The sequence below is a fragment of the Pan troglodytes genome, chromosome 3, assembly GCF_028858775.2.
Source record: "Pan troglodytes isolate AG18354 chromosome 3, NHGRI_mPanTro3-v2.0_pri, whole genome shotgun sequence".
Taxonomy (NCBI): domain Eukaryota; kingdom Metazoa; phylum Chordata; class Mammalia; order Primates; family Hominidae; genus Pan; species Pan troglodytes.
In genome coordinates this window covers 734,266-762,261 of record NC_072401.2, presented here as the reverse complement: position 1 = coordinate 762,261, position 27,996 = coordinate 734,266, and the positions used below count along the sequence as shown (strand labels likewise).

At 48.3% G+C, this 27,996-nt stretch overlaps 2 protein-coding genes across 17 annotated transcripts in view; one reads left to right on the top strand and one right to left on the bottom strand.

The window, feature by feature from the left end:
• The window catches only part of LOC461041 (rod cGMP-specific 3',5'-cyclic phosphodiesterase subunit beta), a 104,499-nt gene extending 79,425 nt beyond the window's left edge, over positions 1 to 25,074 (bottom strand). For 5 of the 16 annotated variants that reach the window (XM_063809314.1, XM_063809306.1, XM_063809309.1 and 2 more), the window contains exons 1-2: positions 23,241 to 24,626; positions 12,925 to 14,418 (exon numbers count right to left, since the gene is read on the bottom strand). The gene's annotated coding sequence lies outside the window, so the exon portion shown is untranslated. The other 11 variants (XM_063809313.1, XM_063809318.1, XM_063809315.1 and 8 more) reach the window with 8 other exon arrangements.
• Positions 25,075 to 25,687: 613 nt separating this feature from the next.
• On the top strand, positions 25,688 to 27,695 carry LOC129143822 (transmembrane protein 271). The gene has a single exon (XM_054683614.2). The coding sequence runs from the start codon at positions 25,951 to 25,953 to the stop codon at positions 27,082 to 27,084; it is 1,134 nt and encodes a 377-aa protein (XP_054539589.1). The 5' UTR covers positions 25,688 to 25,950; the 3' UTR covers positions 27,085 to 27,695.
• Positions 27,696 to 27,996: the final 301 nt, after the last annotated feature.

The window sequence follows — 27,996 nt, the reverse complement described above, 5'->3', positions numbered from 1 at the left end:
GTCAGTGACACTGGTGAGTAGCAGGTGTGCTGAGGATTTGGGTAATGAAGGGTGTTTCACCACAGCCCATCCTAGCAAATAGCTTAAGGGTTCCATTCATGGATTCTAATTACTTAAACTGTTTAGTTCATTCCACAAATACTCATGGAGCACCTGCCTTGTGCTAGACACTGTTCTTCCTCCTGGGATCATCAGTGAACAAAAGAGACAAAACCGTCTTCCAGAGCTTATGGGAAGGATAAACATCACACACAAGTGACTTCTACAACACATGAGTGATTCCTTTATGGGAAAAATAGAGCTGAGAAAAGAGACTGGGGGCCCTGGGGGTGCACTTTGAGTCAGAGAAGGCCTCCCTGCGCGATGTTTGGGTAAAGACATGAAGAGGGGGAGGGGCAGCCCTGTGGCTGTCAGAGGCGGAGGCTGACGCAGGACTGGGGGTGGAAAGAGACAAGCTCACACAGTGACTCAGTCTCTTTTAGTGACTTCAGCTTTTACTCCGAATGAGCCCAAAGCCATTTTGAGCACGGGATGATGTACTTGACTTAAAATTTTGAAGGCTAATTGTGGCTGCTCCTTTGGAATAGACTGAAGATGAGGGGTGGCTCCTTCAGCACCCAGGTCAGAAATGCAGGGGTCCGTCAGGCTCCAATGCACGTCGAGGTTGGAGGCCACAGAATTTGCTGCCTGGCTGTGGGTGGGGGGCATAGAGATGTCTCCGAGATTTCTGGCCAGAGCAAAGTTGGGGTTTCCAGTCCCCAAACAGGGGACAACAGGGTGGGTCTGATCTGTGTGAGCAGAACAGACACTTGAGTTTCGATGTTATGGGTGGGTGCCTGTTGGATACCCTGAGGGAGATGTTGGACACGCGGCTTTCTCTTATCTGGAGGCCCAGGGAAAGATCTGAGCTGAAATATGAATTTGGGAGTAGCCAAAATCCAGGTGTTTCTTAAAGCCATGAAACTAGATGACTTTAAAATAACCTTCAGGTGAATCCAAGACGGCTGATTAGAAACAGCTGTGGTCTGAGGCGCTTACAGAGAAGAATGAAAAGGGGTGAGTGAATTCAGCACCTTCAACTGAAATATCCAGGTTCTCATATTGGGACTAACTAGGCAAACAACTCGACCCACGGAGAATGAAAAGAAGTGGTGGGAGGGTCAATGGCCCACTCAGCAGTGGCACGGAGCCAAAGGAACCTCCACCGCCAGCCAAGGAAGTGGTGAGTGATTGTGGACCCTGCTGGGAAATCATGCTTCTCCCATGGATCTTTGCAACTGTGGATCAGGAGATCCCTTGATGAGGCCCCACCACCAGTGCCTTGGGCCCGATACACAGAGCTTTGTGGAACTTTCAGCAGAGCAGCCACTCAGCCACACACAGAGACCCAGGCGTTTTACATACTCCGGCCCCAGGATCCCTGGCAAGGTGGGAAATCCATCCTTCCAGATTCCTGGGAAGAGGGCTGACTCCACGGAGCCAAGCAGAATCATTCCGCAGTCCTCACTTCCATGGCACATCACAAGTTAAGACCCACTGGCTTGGAATCCCAGCCAGCCAACAGCAACAGGCTGGACTCTGCCTGAGAAGGGTCCGAGTTCCCAGGGCAGGGGTGGCTGCCATCTCTGCAATTGGGTAGACTCAGCCGTTCCAGCCTGCAGACTTTGGAGAATACGAGTGGTCCAGATGAGAAGGGGTCCCCCACAGGCAGCACAGCTGCCTTGCCAGATCGTGGCCAAAGTGGTTCTTTAAGTGTGATCCCATCCGCTTCCCCTCACTGCGTGGGTCCTCCCTGCAGGGGCTTCAGCCACTCCAGCCAGGGTTCTATGGATAGAGCTCTGATCTCTCCTTGGGATGGAGCTCCTGTGGGGAGGGGCAGCCACCATCTCTGCAGTTTGGTTGACTTAGTCATTCCAGCCTGCCAGCTTTGGAGAATACAAATGGTCTGGATGAGGAAGGACCCCCCCCCCCCCTCGCTCCACAACAAAACGCAGCACACCTGCTCTATGAAAAAGCAGCAGGACTGCTTCTTTTTTTTTGAGATGAGTCTTGTTCTGTCGCCCAGGCTGGAGGTGACGTGGCGCGATCTCGGCTCACTGCAAGCTCCGCCTCCCGGGTTCACACCATTCTCCTGCCTCAGCCTCCCGAGTAGCTGGGACTACAGGCACCCGCCACCACACCTGGCTAAATTTTTGTATTTTTAGTAGAGACGAGGTTTCACTGTGTTAGCCAGGATGGTCTCGATCTCCTGACCTCGTGATCCGCCAGCCTCGGCCTCCCAAAGTGCTGGGATTACAGGCGTGAGCCACCGCGCCCAGCCAGGACTGCTTCTTTAAGCAGGTCCCTGATCCCATTTCTCCTGACTAGGTGAGATCCCCCAACAGGTGTCTACAGCCACCTCCTGCACGTGTGTTCAGGCTGGCAACAGGTCAGTACCCCCCCAGGACAGAGCTTCCAGAGGAAGGAGGTGGCTGTCATCTTTGCTGTTTCTCAGATACCTCCAGGTATGGGAAAAACCAAGGCAACTAGGGTCTGGAGTGGACCCCAGCAAACTGCAGCCATCTTATGGTAGAGTGGCCTGTTACAAGAAAACAAACAGAAAATAACAACAACATCAGCAAAAAAGTCCCCACAAAAACCCCATTCAAAGGTTAGCAACCTCAAAGATTGAAGGTAGATAAGCCCACAAAGATGAGGAAAAATCAATGCAAAAATGCTGAAAACTCAGCGTGCCTCTTCTCCTCCAAATGACTGCAACACCTCTACAGCAAGGGTACAGAACTGGGCTAAGGCTGAGATGGCTGAACTGACAGAAGCAGGCTTCAGAAGGTGGGTAATAACAAACTTCGCTGAGCTAAAGGAGCGTTTGTAACCCAACGCAAAGAAGCTAAGAATCACGATAAGACAGTACAGGAGCTGACAGCCAGAATACCCGGTTTAGAGAGAAACACAACTGACCTGATGGAGCTGAAAACAACCTGAGAACTTCTCAATGCAACCACGGGTACCCATAGCAGAATAGGCCAGGTAGAAGAAAGAATCTTAGAGCCTGAAGACTATATTTCTGAACTAAGATAGGCAGACAAGAACAGAAAAAAACAAGAATGAAAAGCGATGAAAAAAACCTCTGGGAAATGCGGGATTATGTAAAGAGACCAAACCTACAGCTGAGTGGGGTACCTGAAAGAAATGGGGAGAATGGAACCAAATTGGAAAACATACTTTAGGATATCATCCAGGAGAACTTCCCCAACCTGGCAAGACAGGCCAACATTCAAATTCAGGAAATGCAGAGAACCCCAGTAAGATACTGTATGAGAAGATCAACCCCAAGACAAACAATCATCAGATTCTCCGAGGTTGAAATGAAAGAAAAAGTGTTAAGAGCAGCCAGAGAGAAAGGCCAGGCCACCTACAGAGGGAAACTCATCAGACTAACAGTGGGCCTCTCACTGGAAACCCTACAAGCCAGAAGAGATTGGGGGCCAATATTCAACATTCTTAAAGAAAAGAATTTCCAACCCAGAATTTCATATCCAGCCAAACCCAGTGTCATAAGCAAAGGAGAAATAAGATTTTTTTCAGACGAGCAAATGCTGAGAGAATTCGTCACCACCAAGCCTACCTTGCAGGAGCTCCAGAAGGAAGCACTAAATGTGGAAAGGAAAAACTGTTACCAGCCACTATAAAGACACACTGAAATACACAGACCAGTGACACTATGAGGCAACCACATAAGCAAGTCTGCAAAATAACCATCTAGCATCATGATGACAGGATCAAATCCACACAAAACAATATTAACCTTAAATGTAAATGGGCTAAATGCCCCAATTAAAAGACACAGAGTAGCAAGCTGGACAAAGAGCCAAGACCCATCAGAAAAAAATACAAAAAATTAGCCAGGCGTGGTGGCAGGTGCCTGTAGTCCCAGCTACTCAGGAGGCTAAGGCAGGAGAATGGCATGAACCTGGGAAGCAGAGCTTGCAGTGAGCTGAGATCATGCCACTGCACTCCAGCCTGGGTGACAGAGCAAGACTCCATCTAAAAAAAAAATAATAATAATAATAATAAAATAAAGAGACCCACCTCACATGCGAAGATACATGTAGGCTCAAAATAAAAGGATGGATAAAAATTTACCAAGCAAATGGAAAACAGAAAAAAACAGAGGTTGCAGTCCTAGTTTTCGACAAAACAGACTTTAAACCAAAAGCAAAAAAGACAAAGAAGGGCATTACACAATGGTAAAGGGTTCATTTCAACAAGAACTAACTATCCTAAATATATATGCATCAAATACAGGAGCACCTAGATTCATAAAGGAAGTTCTTAGAGATCTACAAAGAGCCTTAGATTCTCACACAATAATAGTGGAAGACTTTAACACCCCACTGACAATATTAGACAGATAATTGACAGAAAATTAACAAAGATATTCAGGACCTAAACTCAGCTCTGGATCAAGTGGATCTGATAGATACCTACAGAATTATCCACCCCAAAATAACAGAATACACATTCGTCTCATTGCCACATGGCACTTACTTTAAAATTGATCACATAATTGGAAGCAAAACACAACTCATCAGATGGAAAAGAACTGAAATCATAATAGTCTCTCAGACCACAGTGCAATCAAATTAGAACTCAAGATTAAGAAATTCACTCAAAACCACTGAACTACATGGAAACTGAACAACCTGCTCCTGAATGACTCTTAATAATGAAATTAAGGCAGAAATCAAGAAGTTCTTTGAAACTAATGAGAACAAGAGACAATGTACCAGAATCTCTGGGACACAGCTAAAATAGTGTTAGGGAAATTTATAGCACTAAATGCCCACACTGAAAAGCTAGAAAAATCTCAAGTTAACAACCTAACATCTCAACTAAAAGAACTAGAGAACCAAGAGCAAACAAGCCCCACCCAAAGCTAGCAGAAGACAAGAAATAACCAAGATCAGAGCTGAACTGAAGAAGATAGAGACGCCCAAAACCCTTCAAGAAAATCAACGAATCCAGGAGCTGGTTTTTTGAAAAAATTAATATAATACATAGACCACTAGCTAGACTAATAAAGAAGAGAAGAGAGAAGAATCAAATAAACACAATCAGAAATAATGAGGATATCACCACTGACCCCACAGAAATACAAACACCTATCAAATAATACTAGAAATACCTCTATGCACATAAACTAGAAAATCTAGAAGAAATGGATACATTCCTGGACACGTATACCCTCCCAAGACTGAACCAGGAAGAAATTGAATCCCTACATAGACCAATAACGAGTTCTAAAATTGAGGCAATAATAAACAGCCTACCAACCAAAAAAGGCCCAGGACCAGATTCACAACTGAATTCTACCAGAGGTTCAAAGAAGAGCAGGTACTATTCTACTGAATCTATTCAAAAAAAATTGAAAAGGAGGGACTCCTTCCTAACTCATTATGTGAGGCCAGCATCATCCTGATACCCAAACCTGGCAGAGATACAAGAAAAAAAGAAAACTTGAGGCCAATATCCTTCACAAACATTGATGCAAAAATCCTCAATAAAATACTGGCAAACAAATCCAGCAGCACATCAAAAGGTTTATCCACCACAATCAAGTTGGCTTCATCTCAGAGATGCAAGGCTGGGTCAACATACACAAATCAATAACTGATTCATCACATAAACAGAACCAAAGACAAAAACCACGTATTTATCTCAATAGATGCAGAAAAGGCCATGATAAAATTCAACATCCCTTCATGTTAAAAACTCTCAATAAACTAGGTATTGAAGGAACATACTTCAGAATAATAAGAGCCATATATGACAAACTCACAGCCAATATCACACTGAATGGGCAAAAGCGGGAAGCATTCCCCTTGAAAAACAGCACAAGACAAGGATGTCCTCTCTCACCGCTCCTGTTCAATATCAACATAGTACTGGAAGTTCTGACCAGGGCAATCAGGCAAGAAAAAGAAATAAAGCGTATTCAAACAGGAAGAAAGGAAGTCAAATTATCTTTGTTTGCAGATGACATAATTCTATATCTAGAAAAACCTATTGTCTCAGCCCCAAACCCTCTTAAACTGATAAACAACTTCAGCAAAGTCTCAGGATACAAAATCAATGTGCAAAAATCTCTAGCATTCCTATATACCAACAACAGGCAAGCAGAGAACCAAATCATGAATGAACTCCCATTCACAATTGCCGCAAAAAAAATACAGCTAACAAGGGAAGTGAAGGACCTCTTCAAGGAGAGCTACAAGCCACTGCTCAAAGAAATCAGAGATGACACAAATAAATGGAAAAACATTCCATGCTCATGGATAGGAAGAATCAATATCATGAAAATGGCCATACTGCCCAAAGTAATTTATAGATCCAATGCTATTCCCATCTAACCACCATGGACATTCTTCACAAAATTAGAAAAAAAAAAAAACTATTTTAAAGTTCACATGGAACCAAAAAAGAACCCAAATAGCCAAGAGACTCCTAAGCAAAAAGAACAAAGCTGGACGCATCATGCTACCCAACTTCAAACTATACTACAAGGCTACAGTAACCAAAACAGCATGATACTGGTAGAAGAACAGACACATAGACCAATGGAACAGAATAGAAAACTCAGAAATAAGACCACACATCTACAACCATTTGATCTTTGACAAACCTGACAAAAACAAGCGATGGGGAGAGGATTCCCTATTTAATAAATTGTACTAGGAGAGTTGGCTAGCCATATGCAGAAAATTGAAACTGGACCCCTTCTTTATACCTTATACAAAAATTAACTCAAGATGGATTAAAGACTTAAATGTATTATAAAACCCAAAACTATAAAAACCCTAGAAGAAAATTCAGGCAATACCATTCAGGACATAGTCACGGGCAAAGATTTTATGACCAAAATGCCAACAGCAATAGCAGCAAAAGGAAAAATTGACAAATGGGATCAAATTAAACTAAAGAGCTTCTGCACAGCAAAAGAAACTAGCATCAGAGTGAACAGACAACTTACAGAATGGGAGACAATCTTTGCAATCTATCCAACTGACAAAGATCTAATATCCAGAGTCTACAAGGAACTTAAATTTATGAGAAAAAAACAACTCCATTAAAAAGTGGGCAAATAACATGAACAGACACTTTTCAAAAGAAGACATACATGTGGCCAATAAACCTATGAAAAAAAGCTGAACATGACTGATCACTAGAGAAATGCAAATCAAAACCACAGTGAGATACCATCTCACACCAGTCTGACTGTTATTAAAAAGTCAAAAAACAAGAGATGCTGGCAAGATTGAGGAGAAAAAGGAATGCTTTTACACTGTTGGTGGGAGTGTAAATTAGTTTAACCATTGTGGAAGACAGTGTGGCAATTCCACAAAGACCTAGAGGCAGAAATACCATTCGACCCAGCAACCCCATTAATGGGTGTATACTCAAAAGAATATAAATCACTCTGGCCGGGCGCGGTGGCTCGCGCCTGTAATCCCAGCACTTCGAGAGGCTGAAGTGGGTGGATCACAAGGTCAAGAGATCAAGACCATCCTGGACAACATGGTGAAACCCTGTCTCTCCTAAAAATACAAAAATTAGCTGGGCACGGTGGCAAGCACCTGTAGTCCCTGCTACTCAGGAGGCTAAGCCAGGAGAATTGCTTGAACCCGGGAGGTGGAGGTTGCAGTGAGCAGAGATCGTGCCACTGCACTCCAGCCTGGTGACAGAGTGAGACTCCGTCTCAAAAAAAAAAAGAAAGAATATAAATCATTCTATTATAAAGATACATACACACATATGTTCATTGCAGCACTATTCACAATAGCAAAGACATGAAATCAACCTAAATGACCACTGACGATAGACTGGATAAAGAAAATGTGGTACATTTATACTATGGAATACTATGCAGCCATCAAAAGGAATGAGATCATGTCCTTTTGCAGGGACCTGGATGGAGTTGGAAGCCATTATCCTCAGCAAACTAATGTAGGAACAGAAAACCAAACACCACGTCTTCTCACTTACAAGTGGGAGCTGAATGATGAAAATGCATGGACACGGGGTGGGGGGCAACAATACACACTGGGGCCTGTTGGAGGGTGGTGGCAGGTAGGGTGAGGGAGAGCATCAGGAGGAATAGCTAATGGATGCCGGGCTTCTTACCTAGGGGATGGGATGGTTTGTGTAGCAAGCCACCATGGCACACATTTACCCATGAAACAAACCTGCACATCCTGCACAGGTACCTTTGAACTTAAAAGCTAAAGAAAAAAAAAATAACCTTCAAATGTTGAAAGAATGAAAGAAAGAAAGAAAGAGGAAAGGAAGGAAGGAAGGAAGAAAGAAAGAAGGAAAGAAAGAAAGAAACTAGATGAGGTCACCAAGGGAGTGAGTGTAGACAGAAGGGACAGAATCAAGGGCTGAGGCTTAGGGACACATGTGCGAAGGGGACGCCACCCAGCCCCCATGAAACAGCATCCCCTGCCATGTGCTCCTGTATGTTTCAGCAGCTGGACTTAACAGTTTGTAACTGGGTATTTTTGTGAAGATGTGATTCATCTCCATCTCTCCCGCCACGCTCCTCCAGTGAGCAGGAGCCCCGTCATTTTGCAAACTGCTGTACCCCAAGGCCTAGAGCAACCCCTGGCTGCCTGACAGTAACAAGTCAATAAGCAAGTGCATGAGTGAAGGGCACCAGGATTCTTTTCTTTTTTTTTTTTCTTTTTTTTTTTAATTGATCATTCTTGGGTGTTTCTCGCAGAGGGGGATTTGGCAGGGTCATAGGACAATAGTGGAGGGAAGGTCAGCAGATAAACAAGTGAACAAAGGTCTCTGGCTTTCCTAGGCAGAGGACCCTGCGGCCTTCCGCAGTGTTTGTGTGCCTGGGTACTTGAGATTAGGGAGTGGTGATGACTCTTAACGAGCATGCTGCCTTCAAGCATCTGTTTAACAAAGCACATCTTGCACCGCCCTTAATCCATTTAACCCTGAGTGGACACAGCACATGTTTCAGAGAGCACAGGGTTGGGGGCAAGGTCACAGATCAACAGGATCCCAAGGCAGAAGAATTTTTCTTAGTACAGAACAAAATGAAAAGTCTCCCATGTCTACCTCTTTCTACACAGACACGGCAACCATCCGATTTCTCAATCTTTTCCCCACCTTTCCCCCCTTTCTATTCCACAAAACCGCCACTGTCATCATGGCCCGTTCTCAATGAGCCTCTGGGCACACCTCCCAGACAGGGTGGTGGCCGGGCAGAGGGGCTCCTCACTTCCCAGCAGGGGCAGCCGGGCAGAGGCGCCCCTCACCTCCCGGACGGGGTGGCTGGCCGGGCGGGGGGCTGACCCCCCCACCTCCCTCCCGGATGGGGCGGCTGGCCGGGTGGGGGGCTGACCCCCCCACCTCCCTCCCGGACGGGGCGGCTGGCCGGGCAGGGGGCTGACCCCCCCACCTCCAGGATTCTTTTCTCTGTCTGTTTTTACCATCGTCACACTTAAAAAACATAAGTTATTCTGTTTTCTTGGTGGGTTAGGGATAAAAATTTGAAAAATAATTTTATGTTATTAAAATACATGCTACTATTTGAGAGTTTAACATAAAAATTTCCATCAGTAATTTCTTCATATAATTTTAGAAATAACAGGCCGGGCATGGTGGCTCACGCCTGTAATCCCAGCACTTTGGGAGGCAGAGGCGGGCGGATCACGAGGTCAGGGGATCGAGACCATCCTGGCTAACACAGTGAAACCCCATCTCTACTAAAAATACAAAAAATTAGCCGGGCATGGTGGCAGGCGCCTGTAGTCCCAGCGACTCGGGAGGCTGAGGTAGGAGAATTGCTTGAACCCCGGGGCCAGAAGTTGCAGTGAGCCAAGATCGCGCCACTGCACTCCAGCCTGGGCGACAAAGTGAGACTCCGTTTCAAAAAAAAAAACAAAAACATATATTTTAAGCTAAAATTCTTATCTGTTTTTTGTTTTGTACCTATCACTCCAGTGTGACTTGCTATTTCTTACAAAATCCACTCTCAGTTTTTTGTTTGGTTTTGAGACGGAGCCCCACTCTGTCACCCAGGCTGGAGTGCAGTGGCACGATCTTGGCTGACTGCAACCTCTGGCCCTGGGGTTCAAGCAATTCTCCTGCCTCAGCCTCCCAAGTAGCTGGGATTACAGGTGCATACCACCACACCTGACTAATTTTTGTAGTTTTAGTAGAGACGGGGTTTCGCCCTGTTGGCCAGGCTGCTCTCAAACTCCTGACCTCCAGTGATCTGCCCACCTCAGTCTCCCAAAGTGCCGGGATTACAGCCGTGAGCCACTGCACCTGGGCCACTCTCCGTTTTTATAATTGTATCACCAATAATGGTGTCACAAAAACAGGCTTTGTATAAATGCCTGATTATCATCTGACCCAGCAGAGAGCTTCCTCACATTATTAATGAACGGTGCAGTTCTGAGTTGAACGTGGTTCATACTTTCATTTATGTTAATAAGTAAAAGGTAACTGAAATCACAAAGACATTGGAACGTCACTTCATCAATGACATGAGTGCCTCTCCTGAGTCACTTTCTAATACTGGAAGAACATTTCCCTGATTTTTGGTAGTATTCACAATGTAATGGTTACAGTCACAACACATGTTTAAATTTAATCTACATTACTCATATTTTCCCATAACTTCATTAAATCTAGACAGTCAATAAAGCAACAACCCAGCCGCATTTGTAGCATTTGCCAATTTCTGTGGTGTAAATGCCCCCCTCATGGCCAACTTGGAGCCACACACACAAAGTCACTGAGCATGGTGCTAGGAAGAGACCGTGGTAGCCCATTACAGCTTTTACCCCTACAGATACAGCTGATGTCAGTGATCTCAGGAATGCAGGCGATGTAAAATGTAGTAAAATAATTAGAAAGTAATGGCTTCGAGTATTTATTACCTATGTTTTAAGTAAGCTTTATTTCATTGTAAGTGCGTATCATTTACTTTTCAGCAATGTCTGTATCTAACAGCAAAGCTCCTGGCAGTGCAGCTTTCCACTCCGGGAGCCAATGCACGCCGACTCCAGCACACACTGGCTCCTGGGCTCCTCTGGTGGGCCTGACCTCATCAGGTGAGCCCTGAGAGGAGCGAGCAGAAGCAGGAGCAGGAAGGACACAGACTGGCCCGTGTGGGCCACCTGGGAAGGGTGGTGACTTCTGGAAGGGGTGAGGGCCTCGGCCCTACAACTGATCGTTGACAAATCAACAACCAGAACAACCCTGGAAGAGACCCTTGTGCCTCAGATGAGATCACAGCTCTGGGCGACGCCTTAATTTTGGCCTGGAGGTGCAAGGGGCAGAGGACCCAAATGACCCCATAGAAAGTGGAGAGAGGGCCGGGCATGGTGGCTCATGCCTGGAATCCCAGCACTCTGGGAGGCCGAGACAGGTGGATCACCTGAGGTCAGGAGTTTGACACCAGCCTAGCCAACATGGTGAAACCCTGTCTCCACCAGAAATACAAAAATTAGCTGGGCATGGTGGTGGGTGCCTGTAATCCCAGCTACTCGGGAGGCTGAGGCAGGAGAATCACTTGAACCTGGGAGGTGGAGGTTGCAGTGAGCCGAGATGGTGCCACTGCACTCCAGCCTGGTGACAGAGCGAGACGCCGTCTCAAACAAAAAAAAAGAAAAAAGAAAAAAAAGAAAGTGGAGAAAATGCCTTTGTGTTGTTTTAAGTTACTAAAATGGTGATAATTTGTTACGCAGAAATAGAAAAACTAGCGAGTAATCCGACTCCCTTAAACTTGAACTCACAAAAGAAAAATCCGTTTAAAAAATATCCCCACAACTTTCTAAGGTGGTGTCTGATGACCTGGAGATGCTGGAGGGAGCTGCTCAAGCTTGAAGACAGGAGCTGGGAGGACAGAGCTGAGCTGCCCTGCATTACGGAGGGGATGGGAGGAGACCTGAGGGAAATCCAGAAAGGAGGAGCTGGGAAGACTGAACAGTGGGGTTGAGAGGTGGGAGGCCCGTCTTCCTGAGGCTGGAAGGGAGGCGTGGCAGGAGGAAAGATAATGGAAATTTCTCCGGAGGTGCTGTGGACCTAGAAACCACCGTACCCCTGCAATCCTAAGCAAGTTCTGCTCACAAACACTCCTGAGAAAGTTGAGTTGTGTTCTTTCTCTGCTTTTTTGAGCTGGGGAGTGTGATGGTTAATATTGAGTGTCAACTTGATTGGATTGAAGGATGCAAAATATTGATCCTGGGTGTGTCTGTGAGGATGTTGCCAACGGAGATTAACATTTGAGTCAGTGGGCTGGGAAAGGCAGACTCACCCTCAATCCTGGTGGGCACCGTCTAATCAGCTGCCAGCACGGCCAGAATAAAAGCAGGCAGGGGAACGTGTAAGGACTGGACCGGCTGAGTCTTATGGCCTCAGCCTCCATCTTTCTCCCGTGCTGGATGCTTCCTGCCCTCAAACATCAGACTCCAAGCTCTTCAGCTCTGGGACTCTTGGACTTACACCAGTGGTTTGCCTGGGGCTCCTGGGCCTTTGGCCACAGACACGGCTGTGTTGTCAGCTTCCCTACATTTGAGGTTTGGGGACTTGGACTGGCTTCCTGGCTCCTCAGCTTGCATTCGGCCTATTGTGGGACTTCACCTGTGATCGTGTGAGTCAAGTCTCCTAATAAACTCCCCTTCATATACATTTATCCTATGAGCTGTGTCCCTCTAGAGAACCCTGACTAATACAGGGAGAAAAGCTCAAAGATGTGAGCGAAAGGACAGCTGGTACATAGGTTACTGAGAAAGTGTAAGGTCTTTATCAGTGGAAACTTTTACCCACTTCTTACCAAATAAATGTTGAACAAATATCTAAAGAACATTAACTGAATGAGGCATAAATTCTAGATCTCACCATGCTCGGTCGGTCCTGTGTGTCCCCAGCCTGACATCGACAGAGTAGGCACGCAACAAAAGATGGCCGCACGCATGGTGGGACGACGAAGGAAGGAGTCACCCGCTGACCAACAGGAAAAAGCCCAGATGCCTTTCCTGAAAAGATGGCCGCACGCATGGAGGGACGACGGAGGAAGGAGTCACCCGCTGACCGACGGGAAAAAGCCCAGATGCCTTTGCTGAAAAGATGGCCGCACGCGTGGAGGGACGACGGAGGAAGGAGTCACCCGCTGACCGACAGGAAAAAGCCCAGATGCCTTTGCTGAAAAGATGGCCGCACGCGTGGAGGGACGACGGAGGAAGGAGTCACCCGCTGACCGACAGGAAAAAGCCCAGATGCCTTTGCTGAAAAGATGGCCGCACGCGTGGAGGGACGACGGAGGAAGGAGTCATCCGCTGACCGACAGGAAAAAGCCCAGATGCCTTTGCTGAAAAGATGGCCGCACGCGTGGAGGGACGACGGAGGAAGGAGTCACCCGCTGACCGACGGGAAAAAGCCCAGATGCCTTTGCTGAAAAGATGGCCGCACGCGTGGAGGGACGACGGAGGAAGGACTCACCCGCTGACCGACGGGAAAAAGCCCAGATGCCTTTGCTGAAAAGATGGCCGCACGCGTGGAGGGACGACGGAGGAAGGAGTCATCCGCTGACAGACAGGAAAAAGCCCAGATGCCTTAGCGGATGATGTGAAGAGACTGCCCAGACCACGCCCGGGCACAGTGTCAGGCATAGTCCTGCAAACTACTGAATCCTCGCTACCTAGCTAAGAGGGGCAGTAACTGGGCTCGGGGCTATGTTTCCCAGTTACCATATCCCCCGCCCCGCCTGGCACCTCTGGGCACCGCGGCCTCAGGCACAGGGATCCTCTGCTGAGAAGTCAGCCTCAGAGGACGCCAAACGCTGCCCCTCCCCGCGGGAAGTGACGCTGAGACGCCGCTTCCTTGCCGTTCTGTCTTCCAAGTCAGTCTCCCAAGCATGTTTCAGGGCAGCTGGAAACTGAGCTTCAAACTCCAGGTCCGGAAGTCAGGTACTACTTTTCATCAAATATAGAAAGGTTATCCAACAGGTAGCTAGAAAGGTGACTTATGTCCACCCCAGTCCCCGTGACACGTCCCCAGATGGCCTCACATTTGACGGCCACGCACAGCAGAATCTGGATTTGTGGTGAGTCGTTCCTCCGAAGGCAGCACGCAGTCGTGACCTGGAATTGCAAGGCCATCTTCTTGGAAGCTGCTGCCTGCCCCAGAATAACGATGGTCGTCCATCTGGCTCATGGGTCTTGAGTGGCTCCTGTTGGGTTGCTGAGGGAATGAAGACTGGATGTGAAAGAAATGGATTCAAGCTACCAGAGGAGCAGCTCCAGGGCAAGGCAGCAGGGATAGGCCTCCTCTCGTCACTCTCACGGTCAGCTTTCTGCTTCGCGTCATGTCTGTGGGCATGCTTGTTGCCCACCACTTATAAAATAAGAATATATAGAAGGAGATAGAATGGATATAACCATAAAACTATAGAGAAACATAAAATTAAAAAAAAAAAAAACAAAAGTTAAAAGATTGAAAAAGGTAACTGAGAAAGGGACCTAGGTGGGAATGTAAATTTGAACACAGTGGAGCTTGGCCTTACTGGATAAAATAATGATATGGAAATTTACTTCCACCAATGAATGAAGAAAAATATGTCCAAAGAAAATATAACATTAATGAATGAATAAGAAGGCAAGAAAGAATAAACTGAGGAACAGAACACATATGAGACAGATGGAGAATATCATGTAACTATAACCATTTAAATAATTGCATCAAACATAAATGAAGTATCCCAAGCAAAAGGCACAAATGGTCAGACTGACTTAAGAAAGCAAGAACCAACCTTATGTTGTCTTCAAGAGACAGAAAGAGGTGGAAATTAAAATTTAAGGATGGAAAATAATTTACCACGCAAACAGCTAGCATAAGAAAGCCATCATAGCTGAGTGTGCGTGTGAGTGTGCATGTGCTGTTTGGTTTTTTTTTTTAGACAGAGTCTTGCTCTGTCGCCCAGCTGGAGTGCAATGGCATGATCTCAGCTCACTGCAAGCTCCACCTCCCGGGTTCACGCCATTCTCTTGCCTCAGCCTCCTGAGTAGCTCGGATTACAAGCACCCGCCACCACGTCCGGCTAATTTTTCTATTTTTAGTAGAGACGGGGTTTCACCGTGTTAGCCAGGATGGTCTCAAACTCCTAACCTTGTGATCTGCCCACCTCAGCCTCCCAAAGTGCTGGGATTACAGGCATGAGCCACTGTGCCTGGCTCTGCATGTGTGTTTTAAGACAGGGCCTTGTTCTGTTGTTGTTCAGTCTGGAGTGCAGTGGTGTGATCAGAGTTCACTGTAACCTCCGACTCTTAGATTCAAGCTATCCACTTCAGCCTCCTATGTAGATCCTCCTGCTTCAGCTGCCTCCTGCTTGGGCTTCCTCTGTAGGACCCACAGGCATATGTCATTATGCTTGGCTGATGTCCTAAACATGTTTTTTTTTTTTTAGAGATGGGAGTCTCACTGTGTTGCCCAGGCTGGTCTCAAACTCCTGGCCTCAAGCAATCCTCCTGCCTTGGCTTCTCAAAGTGCTGGGATTACAGGCACGAGCCACACTGCACATGGCCTGTAGTAGCTGTATTAATAGCACACAAAATATTCTTCAATAGAATGACTATTATAAGACAAAAATGATAGTTCCTGCTCAATACAATAGGAAGAGACAACAATTACAAACAGATACACATCTGATAACAGAATGCCAAAATATATGAACAAAAACTAGTAAAACCAAAGGGAAAAATAGAAAATCTACAATAATAGCTGGAAATTTTAACATGCTGTTCTCAGTAATACAACAAGTAGACAAAAAGAAAAAGGTATACAGGAGATTCAAATGACACTACGAACTAAACTGAATTGACACTTAGAGAAAATAATCAGCAACAACTTCAGAACGCACACTCTCTCCAACTGTATGTGAAACATTCGTCAGGACAGGCCATGTGCTTGTCTCAACAGATTTCAAAAGATCAATATCTTGCAGAGTGTTTCCAGACCACAACAGTCATAAATTAGGAATCTGCAACAACAAGTAATCTAGAAAGGACCCCAAATGTCTCTAGAAGTTAACTCACTTCTAAACACCAATGAGTCAAAGAAGAAATCACAAATATCACTAGGAAATATTTTTACCAGGATAATAATAAAAACATAACATAAGGAAAATTGTGGAATATAATTAAGGAAATGTTTAAAGCAAAATTTATAGCATTAAAAATTATATAAGAAAAAAAGAAAGGTCTCAAATGAGAACTAGAGAAAGAAAGGCAACGAAAGCCAAAGTAAGCAGAAAAAGGAAATAATAAGCAAAAGTACAGAAATCAATGAATAGAAAACAAAATATGAAGATAATGATGAAACCAAAAACTAGTTTTTTGAGATGATCAATAACACTGATAAATCTCTAACCAAATTAAGAAAAAAGAGAACACACGAGGCCGGGCCCTGTGGCTCACGCCTGTAATCCCAACACTTTGGGAGGTTGAGGCAGGCGGATCACAAGGTCAAGAGATCAAGACCATCCTGGCCAACATGGTGAAACCCTCTCTCTACTAAAAATACAAAAATTAGCCGGGCATGGTGGTGGGCACCTGTAGTCCCAGCTGCTTGGGAGGCTGAGGCAGGAGAATCACTTGAACCTGGGAGGCAGAGGTTGCAGTGAGCTGAGATTGCACCATTGCACTCCAGCCTGGGTGACAGAGCGAGATTCCATCTCAAAAACAAAAACAAAAACAAAAAAACCCCACAAATTACCAATATCAGAAATGAAAGAGGGGACTTCACTACAGATCCTTTAGATAAAAAGGGATTTTTTTTTTTTTTTGAGATGGAGTCTCAGTCTGTTGCCCAGGCTGGAGTGCAGTGGTGCAATCTCAGCTCACTGCAAACTCCACCTCCCGGATTCAAGTGATTCTTCTGTCTCAGCCTCCTAAGTAGCTGGGATTACAGGCGCACGCCACCACACCTGGCTAATTTTTGTATTTTTAGTAGAGACAGGTTTCCCATGTTGGCCAGGCTGGTCTGGAACACCTGATCTCAGGTGATCCACCTGCCTGTGCCTCCCAAAGTGCTGGGATTACAGGCATGAGCCACTGTACCTGGCCAGAAATGATTCATATATATATATATATATATATATATTAGCTTTATTGAGGTATGTTTTATATGCAGTAAAAGTCACAACTTCTAAGGAAATATTGGGATAACTTTATGCCAACAAATCTAAAAACTTAAATAAAAGGGAAAAATTCCTTGAAAAACACAGGACACTAAAGCTCATTCAAGAAAAAAATTAAATAACCTTAATAGCCCTATATCTGTTAAATAAATTGTATTTATAGCTAAAGTCATTCCCAAAGAAGATGTCAACCTCAGATGGCTTTGCAAGTGAATTCTACTCAACACTTAAGGAAGAAATAACATCAATTCTATACAATTCTTTCACAGAAAAGAGAAAATGAGGGAGTACTTCCCAGCTCACTTTATGAAGTCGGCATTACTCTGACACTGAACAAAGACAAAAACATTACAAGAAAAGAAAACTACAAATAATATCCTCATTAACATAAACACAAAAATCCTCAACAAAAGAACAGCCAAGTCGTATCCATCATATATTAAAAGAATAATCCATGTGATCAAGTGGGCTTCATCTCTGGAGTGCAAGCTTGGTTGGACATTTGAAACTGAATCAGTGTAATTCATCATATTAACAGGCTGAAAAAGAAAAACCATATGATAATCTCAAAAGACGAGGAAAAAAGCATTTGACAAGATTCATCAATGGTTCATGATAAAAACACTCAAAACAGAAATAGATTTCAACCTGATACAAGGCATCTACAAAAAAACTACAGCTTACATTATACTTAAGGGTGAAAGACCAAATGGTTTCCCACTAAGACAAGAAACAAGGCAAGGGTGTTTACTCTCATTACTTCTATTCACTATTATGCATGAGGACCTAGCCAATGCAATAAAGCAAGAAAAAAAAAAAAAACAAGCATGCAGCTTGGAAAGGAAGCAGTAAAATGGGTTCTATTTACCTGTGGCATGATTGTCTATGTAGAAAATCTTACCAAATACACAAAAGCGGCTGCTAGAATTAGTGAATTTAACAAGGTCACAGGGTAAGAGGGCAATCTAAAAAGTTAATTGTATTTATATGTACTAGTAACAAACAATTTTATATTAATGCTCTATGTTTATATAGTAACATTTATTAAAGTAAATGTTACTTTAAAGAAATCAGAATAGACACAAAAATCTAATGAGGGTATCTGGCCAGGTGTGGTGGCTCCTGCCTGTAATCCCAGCACTTTGAGAGGCTGAGGTGGGAGGACTGCTTGAGCCCAGGAGTTCGAGACCAGCCTGGGCAAAATAGTGGGACCTTGTCTCTATAAAAACAAAACAAAACAAAACAAAAAACCAGAAAAAAAGAAAGAAAAAAAACGAGGGTGTCTTATTCCTTTAAATTAACATTTACGAATTGAAAAATATAAAAATATGAAATCCTTATAGGGAAATTTAACAAAATGTGTGCAAAGCCTGTGCACTGAAAACTACAAAATATTGATGAGATAAATTAATGAAGACTAAGTAAATGTAGGTTAGAAGATTCAATATTGGTAACATACTAATTATCCCCAAATTAAGATATAGGTTCAATACAATCTCAATCAGACATTTTGGGGTAGAAACTGACAAGCTGAGTCTAAAATCTGTATGGACATGCAAAGGACCTAAAATAGCCAAATTATTTTGAAAAAGAGTAAAAATGTTGGAGGACTCACATTACCTGATTCCAGCATTCATTATGGAGCTACAATAATCCAGATACTGTGATGTTAGCATAAGAACAGACATGGCCGGGCATGGTGGCTCACGCCTGTAATCCCAGCACTTTGGGAGGCCGAGGCAGGTGAATCACGAGGTCAGGAGTTCAAGACCAGCCTAACCAACATGGTGAAACTCCGTCTCTACTAAAAATACAAAAATTAGCTGGGTGTGGTGGCACGCGCCTGTAATCCCAGCTACTCAGGAGGCTGGGGTAGGAGAATCGCTTGAACCCAGGAGGCAGAGGTTGCAGTGAGCCCAGACAGCACCACTGCACTCCAGCCTGGGCAACAGAGTGAGACTCCATCTCAAAAAAAAAAAAAAAAAAAAAAAAAAGAACAGACATATAAGTCAATGGGTCAGAACTGAGAGCCTAGAGATCAATCCACATTTTCCAGTCAATTGATTTTCAATAAAAGTACCAAGGTAATTTAATGGTACTGGTGATTATTTTCAAGAAATGGTACTGGAACAACTGTATATCCATATGCAAAAATAAAAACATTGACCATTACATCATACCATATACAAAAATTAATTCAAAATGGATCACAGATGTACACTTAGGAGCTAAAACCACAAAACTTCTGAAAGACAAGAAAATATTTGTAATGTTGGTTCAGACAATTATTTCCTAAATAGTACACAAAAACCACAAAAGAAAAAAGTAATAATTGAATGTCATCAAAATGTAAAGTTTTGCTTTTTAAAAGATGTTGATAAGAAGATGAAAAAGTAGGTCAAAGACTGGGAGAAAATACTTGCGAAACATTTATCCAATAAATAACTTACGTTTAGAACGTATAAAGAATTCTTACAACTCAATTACAAGAAGACAACCCAATTTTTAAAAAATTGGCAGAGGATTTGGAAGGACTCTTTACTAAAGATATATGAAAGTCTCAACGCCATTAGTTGTCAAGGTAATGCAAATTAAAACACAATGAGATACACTGCAAACCCACCAGAATGGTCAGCACTATTAAGGCTGACAACACCGTGGGCTGGTGAGGGCATGGGGCATCTGGAGCTTTCACACTTCGGTCTGGGAATGCAAAATGATATAGCCACTCTGGAAAACAGTTTGTAAGTTTCTTGAAAGTTAAATATTAACTTTTGATACAGTCCAGCAATACCACTTCTAAGGATGTACCCAAGAGAAGTGAAAACAGATGTTCACAGAAGACTTGTCCTTGAATGACAACAGCAGCATTATTCATAACAATCTCAATGGAAAAACACCAAATGTCCATCATTTCATGGATGAGTAAACAAATGTTGGTGGAATTCTGCTCAGCCACGAAAACAAATGATCCATTGATTCATGCAGCAACGTGGAAAAGTCTCCAAGCATTTTGCCAGCGGAAAGAAGCCAGACAGGAAAGACTCTATGCTCCCTGAGTCCATGTATGTGAAATTTTATACTAAAGCTACGGTGACAGATAGCAGGTCATGGTTGCCTGTGCCCAGAATGGAGGGAGAGGGTGCCTGCACAGGAGAACTTGGGGGGAGTTGGGACAGTGCTGGATCATCTCGGTGGTGGTGACTCACAACAAGGTGTCCAGTTGTCTAAACTCACTGAGTTGTACACTTAATATGAATGATTGGTATTGCACGTAAATTGTAGTTCAGCATAAAAGGGCACAAAAAGTAATACCTGAAGATAGGTGTTACTCATGAACCGGCAATTTCCCTAAGTATACACCCCTAAAATGCATGTCCATGTACATCAGGGCACACAAATAAGAAGGTTCAAAAATTATTAATAATATTCCCAAACTAGAAATGATCAAATGTTCATCAGCAGTGAAATGGTTAATAAACTGTGTCACACTCATGCAGTGAATCAGTAACCAGCGATGAATGAGCCCTCGTTGCATGCAACATGGATACATTTCGCAGACACAAAGTTGAATGAAAGAAGCCAGAGATATGAGAATTATGTCCTATGATTCCATTAATACAAAGTTCAAACACCAGGCAAAATCAAACTAGAATATGTTTAGGGATGCGTGTCAAGGTAATAAAAGTATAAATAAATGCAAGGAAGTGATTTCAAGTGAACTCAGCAGAAGCTCTGGTGGGAGGGAGGCTGTTGTTGGAAAGGTACGGGTTGTGTACTCAAATCCTGCAATATTCCGTTTTTCGAGTGGGAAGTATATAGATCTTCATTTATAAGTCATTAAGCTATTACATGTATACTTAATGATTTTTCTGTGGATCGATTACATTTCACAAGACAAGAGCTTTTAAACTCATAATTAAGGTGCATTATTGTGTCTCTGAGAACTCGCTGGCTGTGGTTTTATGAGAGTAAGTTCTTTCAATAAATCACCAGCTGTGCAGAGTTACACAGAGAGGCACACACCGTGGCTGTGTAAGTGAAAGATCAATCGTGATTGTTCTTGGAAATAACACGGTGAAGATTAATAATTTAAAATGTTGAGTACTTACGTAGTTAAAAAGATAAAGGATAAAAGTACTAAAAACAGGCCAGGCACGGTGGCTCACACCTGTAATTCCAGCACTTTGGGAGGCCGAGGTTGGGGGATCACTTGAGGTCAGGAGTTCGAGACTAGCCTGGACAACATGGTGAAACCCTGTCTCTACTAAAAATATAAAAATTAGCTGGGCATGGTGGTGTGAGCCTGTAGTCCCAGCTACTCGGGAGGTTGAAGCAGGAGAATCGCTTGAGCCCAGGAGGCAGAGGTTGCAGTGAGCTGAGATTGCACCACTGCACTCCAGCCTGGGTGACAGAGCAAGACTCCGTCTAAAAAAAAAAGTACTTAAAAAGTTAAGTGATAAACAAATTAGAAAAAAAAAATTAGAATCAGCCAAACTAATTGAAGTCAATATTCTAGGAGATTGAATTTTAAATGCTAATAAATATGTAAATATTAAAATAAAGTTTACAGTTGATAGGAAAAATATTGTTGGATTAACACAATTGCTGTTGTAATCAGAAAAAAACCACACGATTGTTTTAAGATACCATCTCTGGGCTTCACATTGCTTGTCTTTAGGACAGGACGGTGACATGGCCCCAGCACAGAGGCAGCTGCGGGGACTATATGCCCTGTGTGGGTGCGCCTGGCACATCACGGGCTCTGTGATCTTTAAAATAACTCCTCTTTCCCCAACAACCTGTAGAAGTCATTTCTCATGAGCACGGCGCTTTTTTCTGAGGTGGGTGCCCCTCCCTGAGCACTGAGCTCTGCAAATCACCTGACTAGACTGCAGCTGCTTGAGGTCCCCTCATGGGGCGGAGTTAAGGCGTGGGAAGAGGCTTCATGGGTGGGCCTGGCAGGTGCTTGGGGGCAGGGATTCTGCCAGAAAGCAACCGAATCAGCTTTCAAAATGTGGCTGCGTCTGCTCCCTTTTCCACTTCTGTTTTTAGGTGTCAGAAACCAGCTCAAGTGCAGAGGCCATCCCTGTGAGTGAAGGGCCATTGAGGGTATGTGAGCTCAACAGACTGTACAAGGAAGCTCTACATGACTGGGACCACAGACTGTACAAGGAAGCTCTACATGACTGGGACCACAGACTGCCCTCCCCTCTCTCCGCCAACCCAATGTCATCCACTCAGGAACACTGCTGACCATCTGCAGAGTCTCAGGAAGTGATGGGAAAAGGGCGGGGGAGATAAGCAGGCAACCCTGTGATTGCACCGTGAGGGCGGAAGCCCCACCAGCTCCCCAGTGGCAGGGCTCCTTCTAGACACACCAGGGCACCCTCCTGCGGGTCCAGGACCTCCCTTATCCTCAGGGTAAAGTCTGAACTTCCCCGCAAGGCTCAAAGACCCTTCTGGGTGGGCACCTGCTGCCCGACAGTGGCACCCTCACTCTGCCCCTCCTATCTGAAGACTTTACTGTGCGCCAGCTCCGGGCTGTCTCCTCCAGGGCCTCTGCTCTTGACGTTCCTGCTGCTGGGGCATGCGCCCTGCCAGAGCCCCTTCCCCACCCCCAATACAGAGATGAGGGCCTGTCTGCCTGCGGGCCGGCCTGCCTCACCTGACCCTGAGCGCCGTAGGAGCAGAACCAGCTGACTTTGCTGTCCTGTCACAAGATGGAGCAACCCACCCATTCATTTGTTCATGCACTCATTCCACATAGCTGGGGCAAAGCCAGATCCTGATGGGGATGGGAGACGGGGGCAAGCTGGACAGGACCGCAGTGAGCTGAACTCCCAATGTGGCAGGGACACACACCTTTGGACCACAGGGAAATCCTGCCTCTTATGGAGGACCGTCTGTCCGGGGCAGGGGAGGGCAGGGAGGCAGTTCGCGGAGCCTGAGTGTGAGCGGCGCTCCGCCAGTCACTGGCTCCTGCATGGGAAGCCTCTGTGAGGGCAGTGGGGCCGCCTACCTTCGTGTGCCGCAAGGACTGAATGAAAATCTGTGTAGAGCACTCGGAGCGGCACCTGGAGGGCAGTGGGATCCCACAAAACTGAGTTACTCCTCAGTGGGGTGAAGCGAGCATCTGGGAAATGCAAAGGCAGACGCCGGTGAGGACGTGGAGAGGCGACACACCCCAGGCTGCAAGAGGTGACTGTGCAAAGGCCCGGTGGCAGGAGCAAGCCGCCAGTGGGATGGAGGCCTCTAGAAAGGGGCCAGGGAGGCTGGAGGCCAGACTGGGGAGAAATTCTGCAGGACTGACCTGCCTCCTATGGGATCTCTGATGGCAGAAACCCCTCCAAGCTGTTTTTCCCTGCCCTAAGAGGGCACAGCCCCATCCTTCCACCCTCACCCTTTAGGGAGGGAGGAGGATGAGGCCCCATCCGTTCACTTCCTCCTCCAAAGCCTAATCATCGTGGCTGCAGCAGCCTTGCTGCATTGGGAATGGAGAGGCCGCTCCGCCCTCACTGGAGGGGGCTGCAAACCTCGTTTCCCTGGAAACTGAAATAATCAGTGGAAGTCAGCTCATGGTAAGTCTGCTTGCGCGCGTGGGTGCCACAATTATTACACAAGCTGATTTACACACTGTCCTTTGAAAACCTATGCACCATAAATGCAAAGGAAGGGTCACTATTCCTGTTCTGGAGAGTCATCGTGCAGGAGATACAGGACCGTTCGCGAGGTTCTAAAATCTGCACTCTCTGCTAAAAATACAGTGAAACATGCTCGTCCTCCTCGCAGCGATAGCAGTTGAAGTAAATCCCACGCAGATGTCCAGGAGCGCATGAAGGGCCTTCACATAGATTCACATGGGCAGATGGCTTCCGAGAAAGGTGGGCGACGGGCCCGCGCCCGCGCTGCCTGGATGGAGTCTGTGGGTGCAGCTTCCTTCAGACAGAGCCTCTGGGGTCTCTGTCCGGGCCCACCGGGCACCACGGGACACACTGCGCCCTTCAAGGGCATGAAGCTGTGCGCTCTGGGTGACGGCTCCACAGGCCAGAACTTGCTAAGGCTGGTGACAGGGACGGAGGTGCGTTCTCAGGGCGTCCCTCCACCTCCCCCGGCGCCCGGAGCGCGTTCCCTGCTGCAGCCACCGAATCCGGCGCAAAGTTATTTAACGCTGCAATTAGCCGGCAGGGTGAGTCATCGGCTCCCCAGCCTCCTGCCGCCGCAGCAGAAACGAACTGGAAGGGACCAGGGGTGCAGGCCCAGCTGCTCGGCCGAGGGCCTTCCGGAGACGCTCCCATCCCCCCAACCAAGGGGCCGAGGCGAGCTCCTCTCAGGAAGAGGCTGGAGGGCCCAGAGAGGCCGAAGAGGTGACCTTCCCCCACCCCACACACCCAGCCGCCCCACGCCTTCCTCTCACCCACCTCGAATCGTCAGGGTAGGAATGAGGCGGAGGAATTCGCCGCCCTCGTCCCCCTCACTCAGGCCGTGAACCGCCTTCTGATGAATTAATTCACGTGCACCCGCGTCTGGGGAAAATTCCTGTCTGATGCAGACGAGCTTTGCAGACTAAAACCAAACGAGACTCATCCTAGGTTCTAAGACGTCGCCTCCAGCTTGGCTCAAATGGCTGGTCCTAAAAGTCAGCGCCCCTACTCATCCCCCGAACCGCGGGCACACGCTCACGGCACACCCCGCACACACGCGCGCGCACACACATGCACACACCACACACGCACCCACAAGCAACACACCGCACACGCGCACACGTCAGCACTTCCCAGAGACCCTGATCGTCCCCATCCCTTGAACAACCCCCTCCCCCCACAGCACCCAGGCTCACTCCTCCCTTACCCCCAGCTCCCGGCCCCTCCCCCTCCCTCCCCGGGCTCCTTCCCACCCCCCCCAGCACTCGGCCCCTCCCCCTCCCTCCCCGGGCTCCTTTCCCCCCCACCCCAGCACCCGGGCTCTCCTCCTTTCCTCACTCCTCTCCCAGGCTCCCCCTTTCCCCTTCTCCTTACCCAGGCTCTCCCCCATACCCACTCACCCCTAGCACACAAGCTCCCCTCTCCCCCTCTCCCTGCATCCCCATAACTTCCACAGGCTTCCCGGCCGCTGGCAGGCGGGTGGGCGGGAAGTGCGGCCCAGACCCAGTGGATAGAGAGGGGAGAGAGGGGAGCGCAGACGCAGGGGCGCCGAGCGGTGGGGAGCGCTGGGGGTGGGGCCCAGGGGGTCCGGGAGAGCCAGCTGGGGGTGGAGAGCTGCGTTTCCGCAGCGGCCCGCGCCGGATAGGGGCGCGGATAGGGAGGGAAGGCGGAGAGACGCGGCCAGGTGCCCCCCGCTCCGGGAGGAGGAGGCGGAGGGGCGTCCCGGGGGTGGCGGGGGCTGCCGGGGGCGGGGAAGGGCGGCGCCAGGGCGAGGCGCGCGGGGCCGCGGGCGGGGTGGGGGGTTGGGGGGGAACGAGCGTCCTGGGAGGGGCCCCGCGGGCTGGGGAGGGGGCGCGCGCCCTGCGGTCTCTGCGCCGCATCGGTTCCCGGCGCGGGGTCGCGGCGGCGGCGGCGGCGGGAGGCGGAGGATGCGGGCTCCGGCGGCGGCGGCGCGGGCCCGGGAGGACGCGGGAGGATGAGGAGGAGGCCGGCGGTCCGGCCGCGCGGCGCCGGGAGGAGGCGCAGGCGGCGGGGGCGGCGGCGGGCGGCGGCGGGCGCGCGGGGTGCGGGCCGGCTCGGGCGCGGAGGATGAAGTGGAGCGTCCGCGGGGCCTGCGCCGCGCTCTCCTCCTGCCTCCTGCTCGCCTGCGCGCTCAGCGCCGCCGCCGTCGGCCTCAAGTGCTTCTCGTTGGGCTCGGAGCTGCGCGGGGAGCCGTTCCGCCTGGGGGCCGCCGCCGGCGCCTTCTACTCCGGGCTGCTGCTGGCCGCCGGCCTCTCGCTGCTCGGCGCCGCCCTGCTCTGCTGCGGACCCCGGGACGCGCCCCTCGCGGGGTCGGAACCGGGCCCGGGTTTGGGGGTCCCCGCGGCGCCGGCAGGCGCTCCCGAGGCCGCGCCGGGCGAGTCGGGGGCCGCGGCCGGGGCCCCGGGGCCGGTGAGCAGCCAGAACCTGCTTCTGCTTGGCGTCCTGGTCTTCATGCTCGGGGTCCTCAGCGCATTCGCGGGCGCCGTGATCGACGGCGACACCGTGTCCCTGGTGGAGCGCAAGTACTCGCACTACTGCCTGCCCCCGCGGGCGCCAGGTTCGAGCCCCGGCTCGGCCCCGGGTTCAACCCCCGGCTCGGCGCCGGGCTCGGCCCCCGGCGCCCCGCGCGCTCGCAGCACCCTGGACAGCGCCACGTCCGCCAAGTGCCGCCAGCTGAAGGACTACCAGCGCGGCCTGGTGCTCTCCACCGTCTTCAACTCGCTTGAGTGCCTGCTGGGCCTGCTCAGCCTCCTGCTCGTCAAGAACTACAAGTCGTCGCAGGCCCGGCGCGGTCGGCGCGGCAGGCGGAGGGGAGGCCGGGCCCTGGCGCGGCCCCGCGGCGGCTCCGGGCTCCGCGCGCAGCCGCCCGCCTCTCGGGCGCGCCGGGGCCGGCGGGGCCGGCGGGGGCGGCGGCTGCAGCAGCGGCCGAGCGAGGCCTCCATCCTGTCCCCGGAGGAGTCGGACCTGGCCGCCCCCGGGGACTGCGCGAGCTTCGCGGCGCACCACGCGGTCTCCTACATCAACGTAGGCGTCCTCCACGCGCTGGACGAGGCGGGCGCGGAGGTGCGCTGCGGGGGGCACCCGTCGGTGGAGCTGCCGGGGTACGCGCCCTCGGACCCCGACCTCAACGCCTCCTACCCCTACTGCTGCCGGCCGCCCTGCGAGACGCCGCGGCCCTGGGAGACCCATCGGGCCTGCTGAGCCCGCGGGCCGGACCCCCATCCCGCGGACCGCGCTTGCGTTCCACCCACCCCGCCCCGCTCAGGACCCCCGCGGCAAGGGAGGACGGGCAGCGGGGCGGGGTCCAGGGCCAGGCCTCAGGGGCGCCGCCTCTTCCACGTGGCTTTGCAGCCTCCGGCCTGGCCCCCTCTGCGGGCTCCGTGACCACAGGAGGGGGCCCCTGATGTGACCATTTCTGTATCTGGGAGGTTTCTCTTCTTATTTGTGTCGTTCATATCTGGATTCCATTTTCAAGTTTACAATAAATGTTTGGGCTTGGCTAGCCCGACTGCACTTTTCTTGGCAAGTCCAAACCCTGGGGCTGCTCTGCCTGGTGGTCCGAGGCGAGGGGGACAGAGCGAGCGCCCCAGGACGGCGACTTCCCACGGAGGAAGAGCAGACAGAGACGCAGAGCAGCTGGTAATTCAGAAAGAAGAAGTGAGAACACCCAACAGCAACACTTTGTACACGGATGTGCCTGCTTTTGTTGATACTTTCTTACTGTAAAGCTCTCCATAAATAGTGAAAATGTTTGGTAAATTTATTGCAATTTAAAATTGGTGAGTTCCTTTATTAAATTAATTGCTATGTTATTGGAGAATATTCATCAAATTGGAATTAGAGGATGTCTACGCACAAGTCAGTGTGGGGGGAAATGGTTTCATTTGGTCGGACAAATGTTGAGTTTGAACAGTTGTATTCTGCTAGCTAGTTGACTGAATCCAGCCTCTTTCTAAAGCTAACTTTCTGTGTGTGTAGAGACACTGATGCCACATCCCATACATTTCTTTTTTCTTTTCTTTTTTTTTTTTGGAAACTGGTTGTGTGGTTTCGACTGCAAAGCAGATCTTATTTTTGGTTAATACATATGAACAATTTAATCCTATTTCGGAA